This window comes from Psittacula echo, assembly GCF_963264785.1.
Source record: "Psittacula echo genome assembly, chromosome: 2".
Lineage (NCBI taxonomy): Eukaryota > Metazoa > Chordata > Aves > Psittaciformes > Psittacidae > Psittacula > Psittacula echo.
The window spans coordinates 127,568,704-127,581,501 of record NC_137737.1 but is presented as its reverse complement, the minus strand read 5'-3'; the positions used below and the strand labels follow the sequence as shown (position 1 = coordinate 127,581,501).

At 39.6% G+C, this 12,798-nt stretch overlaps 1 protein-coding gene across 1 annotated transcript in view; it reads right to left on the bottom strand.

The window, feature by feature from the left end:
• Positions 1-766: 766 nt before the first annotated feature.
• Positions 767-12,798, bottom strand: part of KCNB2 (potassium voltage-gated channel subfamily B member 2) — a gene marked incomplete at both ends in the record, with an annotated part of 181,436 nt that continues 169,404 nt past the window's right edge. Inside the window, one exon of the mRNA XM_080610300.1 lies at positions 767-2,929. Within this exon, the coding sequence (XP_080466426.1) occupies positions 767-2,929 (2,163 nt within the window). The remainder of the gene's footprint in view (positions 2,930-12,798) is intronic.

Sequence of the window (12,798 nt, the reverse complement as noted above, 5' to 3'; positions counted from 1 at the left end):
GTTCTGGTCATTAAATCTTCGCTTTTCTTCGCAGGATCATTAATTAAACTGACAAATGCAACTAAAGTTATGCAAATAAAAAAGTAATTCTGATTTACAGCACAGATAAACTAAAATACTGTAGTCCTTAATTAACAGATATACTCATGAGCTTTTTAACAGAAAGCAAGATACGTGAGATGCTTTAAGTAGAAGTTGCAATTTTGCAACATAAGTCTGTACAAAACCTCCAGGCAGCACGCTGTGAAGGAAGTACCTGTGTCCCAGGAAATGCTTTTTTCCATGAATCCTTGTTAACAGTAGCTTTCCCCCCAACCCCAAACTATTTACAAATATATGCATTTTGCAAGCTCAAAGCACCTTGTTTCACATCTTTATGAGTGCATGCATTGACATTTCATCCTTTCATGTGCAAATTCTAAAATTCATTGAAATCAAAAAAACAAAATAAAGTTAAGAGTTCAAAATCTGTCTACAATCATGAGTGAAAGGATCAAAAATGTCATATGTTGCAGAACACTGGCTCCTAACAGAGCTCTCTTTATTGTATTCACTGTTCTTGAGTCATTTTTTTTCCTGTTTTTTTGAGTTTGTTACAAAAAGCAGTCCCCTTTTTTTTTTAAATTAAACAGTATTTAAACTAAACAACTCTTCATGCCATGCAAAAATAACATTTTATGCACTTTTTTTGAGGCTTTCCATGTTTTAGTTAATAGGCATTACTAACTGTTTTAAGAAAAGGTATTTTTATTGCTTTTGTAACTAGTCACATGCTAGTTTCACGTGTGGGACAGTAACCAGTTTCTCCTGGACTTGAATGAATTTCTGGGGCAAATAAATGGTTTTCCATTTTGTGACCTTCTTGGTTACTGTCTTGCTTTACCTCACCCACAGCATGGTAAATGTCTTGAGTACAGTTGTGGCTCATGCTTTTGGGTGAAGAGCTGACCTGTGACTCCTCTGCTAAATGGTTGCCATCACTCTGCTTATCACCACAGCAATTTGTCTTGCTATCCTGATGTTTTTCATGTTCCATTCCATGTAACTCCATAAACTCTTCTTCTTCTCCAGTGTCTATTTCAGTGAAGCTTCGCCTCTCTTTTGAAGGGAAAGTGAATATCTTTTTTTTGGGAAAGAGAGGAGATGATTTTTTAGCAGGTCCCTGACAAAGTGCTGATGCGTCAGCACCAAGTAAAGGTTGTTCACCTTGGGGTGAATTTTCTTCTAGGAGAATGGTGCTGATGTGCTGAGGGGTGACCTGTGTGAAGTCTGCTCCTGCCGTTACTGGCAGTGGCCTTGCAGTGCTTGGTGGAGTTTGTGGAGCACCACCTCTATTGTCTTCAAAATTAACTTTAAGGGACCTAGATTTTAATGGTTTGCTACCTTTCAGGGAACTTTTGGGGCTTTCCATGGCAGTGTCAAAATGCAAATGGCCATGCAAAACAGTTTGAGACCCACTGCTATCACTGGTAACAGCTCTGTTGATTGGATTATAGTCAAAGGTGACATCGGTTGGAGAAAACATTCTGTCTTTTGTGAATGGTATAAACTGAGAACTCCTTACTCTTTGGTTGTCTTCCAGGTTAACAGAATCAGCTGGAAATCTCATTTGCAAGTGAGAACCAGGAAACAGAGAAAGGGGAGACCTTTCTGTTTCCGTGAAGTCAGTTGCACAACTGGCAAAACTGTCAATACTGGATGTGCTTCTCATGTCCATTACAATGTCTGTAGGTCCAGTTGACAATGGATCTCTCTGACCTCTAACTTCTTCCATTTCTATTTCTTCTTCATACCCAGGTGGCTTTGCTGACTGGTCTTGGTAACCAGCATTAAGATTAGTCTGAGACTGAGATTTGGTAATTTCATTATACAACATCTCCAGTTTTTGGGCACTGAGGTGCTGTGGGCTGGAGGATGCTGCGGTGTTGTTTAATTGCTCATTGGAGTCCTGCTGACTAACTTCTTGGTATTTGTTCTCATAAGACTTGTTTGAGCTTGTTTCAGACATTGTCCTTCTGGCCCATTTCCACCTGCTTGGGGACAGGTGGTTGTCATCAGGTGTCTCCTTTTGATTGGCTGCTTCTCCAGGCTTACCTGAATCTACCGCTACATCTATCATTTCCATACTGCGAGCAAAGGCATCTTTCAGGTTCATAGAGACAATACTGCCATTTCTTTTAGCTCGCTCAAGTGCTTCTCTCCTCTTAATTGCCTTCTCCTGTCTTTTCTGCTCCTTATAAAACTCTGAGAAATTGTTCACAATAATTGGTATAGGCAGGGCTATGACGAGCACTCCAGCAATACAGCAAAGTCCTCCAACTATTTTACCTAATAACGTCTTAGGATAAATGTCACCGTATCCTACCGTAGTCATAGTGATTGTTGCCCACCAGAATGACGCAGGAATACTGGTGAATTTTGTAGCATCCTCATCCTTTTCAGCAAAGAATACAAGACTTGAAAATATCATTATTCCCATAGCTAAAAATAATATTAACAAGCCCAATTCATTGTAACTCCGCCTCAGCGTAAAACCTAAGGACTGAAGGCCTGTTGAATGTCTGGCGAGCTTAAGAATCCTTAGGATCCTCATAATACGAAATATCTGAACCACACGTCTCACGTTTTGGAACTGCAGGACACTTTTATTGGACTCCGTGAGGAAAATGGTGACATAATATGGCAAGATAGCCAGTAAGTCAATGACATTTAATGGGCCTTTGAAGAACTTCCACTTATTTGGTGAGGACAGAAAACGCAAAAGATACTCCATGGTAAACCAAGCAATACACACAGCTTCAACGTGTGCTAGCTGAGGGTTGTCATTTGGCTGCCCAAATTCATCTATTTCTTGAAGCTCTGGCAGTGTGTTAAGAGACAAAGCAATAGTGGACAGTACGATGAACAGAATGGACACAATGGCCAAAATCTGTAAAACAAAATAAACAACGTTTTGGTTAGACTGATTGTCGTGGTTTAAGCCCAGGCCGTAAATCAGAACCACGAAGTCCACTTCCCCCCCCCACCTTTCTTCCCTCCGCTCCTGGAGGGACAGGGAGGGAATCAAAAGAATGCAGCTCCCACGGGTTGAGATAAGAACAGTTTAATAACTAAGGTATAACACAAACCACTACTGCTACCACTAATAGTAATAATGATAAAGGAAATAACAAGCAAGAGAATACAACCGCTCACCAACCGGTACCTCACCCCCACCCTGCCATGATCCAGCCCTTCCAGGGCAGGAGAGGCTGTGTGCAGTGTTGGATCGTTGTCTGCTGATGCTGATCGTTCCTTCACTGTAGAACTCATCCGGTTCTATCAAAGTTCATTCTCTGTTGGGATGATGGTCAGAGGGAAGTCAGGGCCAGTCGCTGGTGCCCTGCAGACTTCTAGTTGATGGCTATAGCAGGCAACAGCGTACAATTGAGTTCATTGTCTGTTTTCCCCTAAAATCAAATCCCCTTGAGGTACGCATCGGACTTCCCCATCTTCCCGCATTACCCACCAAGTATATCCAGGTCCCTGAGCAAAAGCAATCCCACGAGTGGGTTTGCCTTTACCTGAAGCAGGAATAACCCAGACTGTCTTCCCCAGCAAATTCTTCACGTGCACCACAGGAACTTTGTCCCCCTCTACAATATGTAAAAGTTCCGACTGGGCTGGGCCAGCCCTGTTGGCAGATCCTCTTGATAAGAGAAATAACAAGGGAAGAAAATATGATACCGCTCGCCGGAAAAGAGCCCGACCGAAAAGAGGACGTGCCCTTCCGGGTAGCTCCCAGTTACATCCCCGGGCATGACGTGCTGTGGTATGGAATACCTCTTTGGCTAGTTTGGGTCAGGCGTCCTGTCCCTGCTTCCTCCCGGCCCCTCCTCCTCCCTGGCAGAGCATGAGACTCACAAAGTCTTTGGTCAGTCTAAACATCAGTTGTTATCAGCTTTGTTCCGAGGCTGAAAGTCAAAAACACAGTGCTGCAACAGCTACTAAAAAGGAGAAAAACTGACTGCTACTGCTGAACCCAGGACACTGATACAAGTGTATTTGTCAGGGCTTGCTTAAATCCTTTCAAATGTGCATGTGTCAAATAAACACACAATGGTGGAAACTGCTTTGGCTGTGGCATTCATTTTTTTGTTTCAATGTTTTGATTTTTGCACAGAGAAAACATTAGAACCATCTTAGACACAGTGGAAACCTGATTGTTTTCCTGTCTGCAGTAAGCCAATTCATTTCAGAAAGCAAGACATAGCTGGTCTTACCATTTTTAAATGACCATGGGAGGTGACATTTATTATTGCAAGTTACCAAGTGAAGATTATAAAGTTCCTGCTAACATGCAGAACATTATTTTCTGCATTATGTGTAATTATGTAAAACTTTACACAGTGCAGAGAAGTGACTGGGAAATACCAGGTGTAAACTGTCAATTTAGTACTACATAATGCACACCTTCCTAGCCAAGCTTCGATTTATGAGCCAAAAGTCAAACTTATGAGAAAAACAAGAAGTATTGTTCACAAGACTAGTCCTGCCAAATTATCATGTCTAGGCAAATTTCAGATGCTCAAGAATTGAAGGTATTGGCCCTGAATTAGGCGGAGTGCAAGATGTTTAAAAGTAAGCAGTAGTGTGAAGGTGAATCCAGTTTCTCATCATGATTAAAATGTATGAGTAGACAAATGCTTCCTAGAAATAATGTTTCAATTTCTGTCTCAGGAGATAGGTTTTCTGAAATATTTTGTCATTCATTTTGATAAAGCTTAGGCACCTCCATATACTTCACAGCCTTTCATTTTGTCTGGAATAGCTGGTCATTCTCATTTACAGAACCAATATTATGAGAAAATAAATGAATCTATCAGAGAACCTAATGGTTTTACTACAAAGTTTAGTTATTTATACTCAAAGGAATATGGTCAGCTTTGAGATAGTGTGCAAAGTGTTCCAGTGATGCAAAAATTGTTATAACACTTTACTTGGAAAAAAATATATCAGTTTGGTTAGAAGTCCTAAGTAAATCCAGTTTTCTATTAGAAATACTGCAATAAATTATTTTCCATTTTAAAACTCAGTTTAAGCTCATTTATCAAAGCATTTGAACTCATTTGTCAGAAGTGGTTCTGTTAAATCCATTTGGTGATGTTTGGTGTACTCCAATGACACACTAAGTCTGACAAAATTGCTGCAATGTCCAATAAGAATGAATGCATCTAAGCAGAATGCAGGTATGATGAGTAGTACATGGGGAGAGATCGGTCACAGTGGCAATAACAGCTCCAGAGATGGAGAGGCACCTCACTCTAACTTTGAGAAAAACAGCAGTAAGCCTGTTTCAGCTATGGGCTACTAAGCACAAAGTCAGCTCTCTAAGCACAAACTGAAATTGCTCACAGTGTGAGAGTCCATATTTGGCATCATCATGTACTTGTGAGCTATGTTTGTCCTCTTTCAGCTAATAATAGTACAGAATAGGTAGCACCTTTCATATTTGAAGTATTCCAAACAGATTTCTGTCTGTCCCTACCAGCACTCCTTCTGTCATTTTTTTGTTTTCCTCATTGGAGGAATAAGATCTATTAATTTCTCCTGCCAACTGAGTTGTGGACTACTTGTCTTCATCCTTCATACAGCCCATTCAGAAAATATACTCTGATTAATCTATCCTGTGTAAGAGGGCTATACATCCCTTTAAAACTTCTGCTACCCGCAACAGTAGAAGCAGCCAATCTTAGTGAAGAATGAAGGCAATAACACTGCATATCTACACAGGGCTGATTAATGAAATTTGTGATGTCCTGTAGCTAGGACAGAGGCAAACAAAAGGCAAATGTATCGCAGAGCAATGGCTACCTTTCAAACTGTGCAAGTTACCTGATTCAGATTTCACTGATTGAAGCTTAAATAAGGTATACTAGGTTCTCTGCTTCACTGAAATCACTATGAAATAACTAATGCATGCTTGAGTTCTCTAAAATAGTCAATAACTTAATGATACTTTCAGAATTCAAAGAACAAATAAACATGACACAGGTCTGAATTGTTGAGCTTGCAATTCCTGTCAAACTGATGGCTTCCTCATTGGAGACAGCATCAGAATGTAAATAACAGCACTGGAAAAATCTGTATAATACAAGGACCCAATTACTTGGCATGCATTGTTCTTAAAAAAGAAAGTCATGAGAACTTATCTGCCCAACTGCGGTCAAACTGGTTTTGATTAGGAAATACTGGCATTTCAGTACGTCATAGGGAATTTATTTTATGCCTAAATGTTCACCAGGATACAAAAGATCATAGTAAAGAGGTGAGTCAATGTATAGCACCCCTTCTTACACTGTGTGACAAGGCGAAAACTCCATGCATTTTATAGGTCTTGAACAGAAAACTTTCTTGTTCAGAGTTGCCATCGGGAGTGTTTTACTGACAACCATCTATCTGTTTCTTCCAGCCATTCATTCATATGCTGGTAATGTGCAAGTCTCAACTCTGCCAGCTATTTTAATAAAACATACAGAATAGCAGGCCTGGATTTTTTAGTGTTTTATGCATATCATCTGTAAGCATGAGTCTGTTCTTGGTGAAAAGAAAATTTCAAATTATTTTGGTTTCTTCTAATGTAAGAATCTCCAGCTTTTATTTGTCTGGGACTTTGTTGTCTAACTAAAGTTCTGCATCATCCCACACATGGTACGTTTTAATTATTGCAATTGAGTAGATGTTACAACTCATTAGGCAAAAAAAAGTGGCAGGGGATCACTAGGAAGAACAATAGCAACCATGAGAAAAAGAAGAAATAAAAAAAGGCACTCCCTATTTGGAGTCTACATAAAGAACACTGTAGATAGTACTACCCTGGTAAATCCTCATAGAAAAGATGTACCTTATATTAACAGAAGCATTGAGTTTATAAGAAAGGCCTGTAACAATCTGCTAAGCTAGCTATGCTGATACAGAAGAGCAAAAAACCCACAGCTGACTGAATAATTCTCAACAAAACTTCGTGTGTTAGGTGCATGTTTCTGGAACTGTATTCTAGACTGAAATGCCTGGAAAATTTTACATACTTCAGGTAATCAATCTATAACTACAGTTTGTCTATGTCACTCTTGATATACTAGTTTAAATCTGCATTTCAGAATATAAGCAATACTATGCTTAAATAACAGATTCTGGCAGCTCATGTAATTTAGCTGTATTTCTACAAAACCACATAAAAATCCAACTCTTATTAAACTTTTGAAACATGTCCTTATAAATTGCAAATTGTTTCTGAAAAAAATTGATACATTTAAATGCCTTTTTTATGGGCTGGATACAAGACATTTGAATCTGCTACTGATGTAATGAATGGTAACACATTCCTTGAGGTAAGATGCAATTTTAACAGGCTGCTCCAGATACTGTTGTTTCTGATCTTTGAGAGGGCAAGGAAAGACTGTAACAATCTCTTGAAAAGTTAGTGGTTTCCCAGTATTAAATTGCCACTAAACCCTGGCTTTTTCTCCTGTGTACCTATTTCAGTGCTCATTATTGCTAGCATTGTGAAGACTTCTGCATAGAATACGCATACAACTGAGGCAGAAAATAAAGGTGTAAGGAATAGGCTTCCAATTGCTCCTTGCAGTTCTACAGTGACTGACATTGTGAAAAGGCTTCTGACATAACTGATTGCTATTGTTATATAAAGCAGAGAAAAAGTATACATTAGGTTCCCACTAAAGTTTAGCTGCTCAGACAAGGTTCAGTTGAGCCACATCTAACTGCCAGTGGAGTATATTTGATTAATGTAAGTTTCAATTTGTAATCAGATAAAACTGTAATAGGAATGTTCTTATTTCTTTTCTCCAGGCTGGGATCTAGGGTAGGATCTAGATCATTTAAATAACAGACAGCAATATAGTCCCATTACTTTTCAAATCTCTAGCCTCCATAAGCACTAAAACTTATCAGACTGTTACCTATGCTTCTCTTTCTGCATAGAAATGTATGGTATCTTCAAGTAAAGTGCTTTGACGTAACTTTATCTCTGGCTTTTAAAAAAAGAGTAATCTTTCAGCTTTTGAAAGACTTCTGATAACAGTTTCTGGAGAACTGTATCAACTTTCTTGGGCACTTAGCTATATATTCTCAGAAGCATCTGCTCTTGGGAAAGAGGTGTCTAGGTCTAGATTTGGGCAGATAGATAGCTCTGGAGGTTGTCTAGGTTCTTCAGAAACACCTGAGAGCTCTCAAGTGCTGTAGCCATCAGGCCATGCTGTATCTTGCCTAGAGGTGTCCTTAGCTTGTAGCACAGAGCTTCCAGCTTGGGCCCGGACCATCCACCAACTCACAGTCACAGTGGCAGAAGTAGAAGGTCAGATCATGGAGATTTTCATTCCTCTGAGCCTGTGAAAATGCGAGACGTGTAGCCTTGGTGGGAAGTTTCTTGAAATTGGTTTAAATCAGCAGCATCCTTTACTGTCAACAGTCTTCAGACTGGATATCGAGTTTGCAATTGAATGGAAAAAAAGTTTTGCTCATTAGGAGCACTGTCTTGTACATCTGCCTAAATCTCTGTGTGTCCTGTTCTTCACACCTGGGACTATCCAAACAAGATGCAACAAAGATAACACTACAAACTGAGCTGCCTTCCAGCTATAAGCATTATCACATGAGGAATTTGAACAGTCAGGACATCAGTCTGTAGATATTTAGGGGAAGGGGCCAGTATACTTTCCTCCAACAATGCAAAGGAGAAACGCATTTTTACATTTGTACAATCAGGGTAAGTGCAAGGATATTTTACCAGCTAATAATAGCACTTATCAGTGCAGCACTATTGCACTGCCTTCAGCAGTTCCCACTGCTGTTCCTTGCTGGGCACTGCAGAACAAGATCATGAGACAGCATCTCTGTCCCTTGTCTCTTCACTGTCTCCCTTCACTGTGTTCCTGGGACTTCCCAATTACAAGCATCACCTCTTACTTCTGGCCCACCGTTCTACACATTGTGCTGCTCTGCAGAGAGGACTGTATTCAGCTCACACCTGCCTGCTGGCAGCTGTGCACTCAGAGCGTGTACTGGTGTGTCACAGTTCTTAAAAGTCTGTTACTTTGAATCTGAGGTTTCAACAGGCCACACTGAAAATGTTCAATAAAAGGTAAGACATTTTGCTACTGATCAAAAGAGTATGGCCCTTACTGGCTGCTGCTGTTTATTAACATAAGGTCTTTGGTCAGGAGACATAAAAAGGAGACATACAGGGACAAATCCTACTTGGATTTAGTCCAAACTGTGATGTGATGGACTTATGGCAAGCCAATTCTAGCCAATCTTAATAGTCCTGCAACACTGAAAATGATGTAAGAATAGGTGTATTGTATAAGTTTGCAAATACTCCTTGTCTTAAGTCATGGAAAAAAATCATTGCCAGTTACTAAAATTAGACCTTGGTAGCAATTTAAAATTATCCTAAAACTATTACTGAGAAATAAATAAGATATCAGCCTCCAGTCGGGTCAGGTACTCTGACCTCAGCCTCTGCTTTGCCATTTTTAGAGCTAGTCAGTACTTGCAAGAGTGAAGACAGAATTTCATGATATAGTAAGAAAGAAGTTTAAGTCATTCTGTCATAAGGTCTCAAAACAGGCATCTTTTGTAACTGTCTTACAGGGCCTGGAAACCATCATTGCAAATGGAAAATTGCCACTGCTTGCGCACAACTACCCTTTCAGAGTACACCTTTCATATCTTTTTACCTCTCTAGAATACCTGCTGATTGCAGACTCCTGGCACAGGTCTAACATAGAACATAGTGTTTAATTTTTGAAAAATAAGGTGGAGGAGAGGGGAATTGTTTAACAGAATAACATAAATTTAGTTCAGCTTACAGCTCTGTCACAGTTGCCCTTTCAGGAGCACATCTGATAATGGCTCTGACAGCATTTGTGATCACAGAACAGCTTCTCCCTTCTACTCTTGATCTCCCTCCTTGATGACACTTTTTAGAATCCTGACCTTTCATTTCCACTTTTTCTTAGATCATTATTATTAATATTTTTAAGGACTTAATTTGAATATTCCTCATTGATCTTTCAGGAATATTCATTAAGCCTGACATTAACCTCCATATATGAAGGTTAAGCTCTTAGAGTTGTACTTATCTAGTGCCTAAGTGATACACATTCTTTTCTATTTGTCTCTTTGCACTGGGATGACTCTCACCTTACAAGCTTAGTCTAGAAATGCTCATTTAGTAGGTTTTCATTAAAGATTTCATCACTAGCTCCATAGACACTCCCTATCATATCTTGAGATATGAAAAGTGTCTACTAGGTCATCAGTAGATGAGTAGCCACTGTGCTGTCTTCAGTTCAGCTTGACAGACCCAAGTTCCCATTCAGCTAGTGAATTCAAATACTTCTACGTGTTTATTCCTGGTTCCATGAAGTTCAGTGGTGATTCTACCTAAGATGTCATTTCTTAAGTGGCATATGTCCAGGGATGTGCTGTCCTATGAAGATCACACAGACTGGGAGCCAACACTTGTAGTACTGAAGCTGAGGGCAAGTAGTCAAAAGGATTGCCTTTGGCTCTGTAATGCATCAGCCTTCAGGTCTGTGTCTGAGGGGGCTCAAGGGAGGTAGTAGTTTGACATATACCAATACCAGTATGCATGGGAAACAATGATGATAACATCAGCATGATCATAATGATGGTAAGTCTAGTGGGATGCGTAATAACAGGTAGTTAAACAGATTTTACCACCAGGTTACTCAAACTTCTTCAAGCACAGCTGTAACTGAGTAAGGTACTTGAAACTGGATCTGGTAGGTTTCCCTGACCTGGGTAACAACTCCTGCCTTGTCACATCTTTCATTTAAGAAGTTCATAAAGCCTTTCTGTGTAGCTGATATCCTTCCTGCTTGACAGCCCTGCATGAACTCCATTTGTTTCACAAAGCCTTCCCATATCCATCACTCTTCCACTTTGTGCTGGCTGTCCCATTCCCTAGACTTAACATTTTCCCTAGAAGACACAGGCTTCCAGAGAGTGTAAATCTGCTTAGGAGAGGATCCTATGTTCTTTGAGAGCAGCCACCTGGTTTAAATTAACAGCAATAAAATACATCGTTCTTGCATTCTGTTACAGGTAAATTACTCATTTTGGTATTTATGCTATTAGAGTAACAGCAATAGAATACATCCCTCCTGCACTCTGTGGTGGGTAGTACCTGCTTGAAATTACAGTGTAACTAGTCAATTAAATCATTTAATGCAATGTATGCTACAGTGAAAAAAAAAAAAAAAAAGTATATCTAGCTAAAGCTTTCTTTGCCATATAAGAATGGGAGAGATTTAACTCCCCATTAGAGAGACACCCAAAAAATTAACTTCAAGAGTTATGTTAAAGGCTTTATTTATAAAATAGTTTTGTGTCTGCAGAGCTTTTTGGCCTCCATAAATGTTATTTTTAGAAGAAACAATTTTCCTGTGTGTGTAAGAAAAGTCAGCTAAATTAATAAAAGATGAATGAGGTGTCTTTATTAAAGTCCCTTTGTGTCCCCATTCAGGAGTTTTTTAAACCTTTTGATGATAACAGCTGGTATGTTTCTTATGTTTGGATTGTGTTTTGCATTAGCTGTCTAATTTTCAGGTAATGACAGCTGATTATGATTACTTAGATATATTTATGAGAATCTTCAAAACTTCCACGTAAGTCATGACAAAGACCTTGCAGTTTCCAACCATTTGCAAGATTTGTTCTTCACTCCTTGCATGCACAAAGTATTGGCTTCATTACCAGGAATTTCGTTTAAAAAAGCCAAACAAACAAAACACACACACACCCCTTCCCCAAACCCAGACAAAGAGGTTATCTCCAGCGAGCCGCTGGGCTGACGGCAGGAAGAGATGCAGGAGGACCCAGCGGCCCTGCGCGGCCCAGGAGCTGTCCCCGCCCCGGTGCTGAATTCAGTCCCAGGCAAAGCGAGTGTCACCGTGTGCTGTGGCGGTGCGCCCGAATTCACTGCAGAACCCCGTTATCCTATCGCCTTAAACACATGCAGGAATGGAAAGCATACCATTTATAAAGATAGTACTGGCAAAATAAAGATAATGCTAGCACAATATTTGTTTCTCAGACAAAATACTATTGAAGAAGTCTGGAATCTTACCAGAGGTGAGAGATTTATTTTTGCTGCTTGCGGTGACATAAGTAAACAAGAACACACAGCAAATCACGGCGGGGCTAAGCAAGAGAAGCAATGAAAAATCAAACCACCAATTGTTTAGCTCTGAGAAGTTGTAGTATAGGCTGTTGAATGGGTGTAAGGGGGAAATCAACACACATCTGAAGTACAGATTTATTCTGATGCTACTATTTTTGATATTAACATTCAACTTAAACCTGAGAGCTGGATGTAACTGCTTTCAGAAAGAAATGCTGTGGAAATTAGAAGTTTGTATTTGCCTGTATTTGCCTGTATTTGTCTGTATTTGCCTGTATTTGCCATTTATTTCTAATGGAATTTGCTTACAGCTGAGACCTCAGATTATTTACCAGGGCTGTACACTTGAGTATAATCTGCTGACAAACATATTAAGATTTTTGTTTAAAATATTCTAATTTTATCATCCCTTTACCATTGACTGAAACTTTCTTTAAGTGATATAATACAGTGAGTAAGGATGGCCTCCCACCTGAAGACTGCTGTTATCTATTACAGAGATTTGCTACTCAGCCTTATTTGAAATTATGACAGGCACAAATTCCAGACATAATCTTTACTCACGCTTTTAAAATAACTTTTCTGTC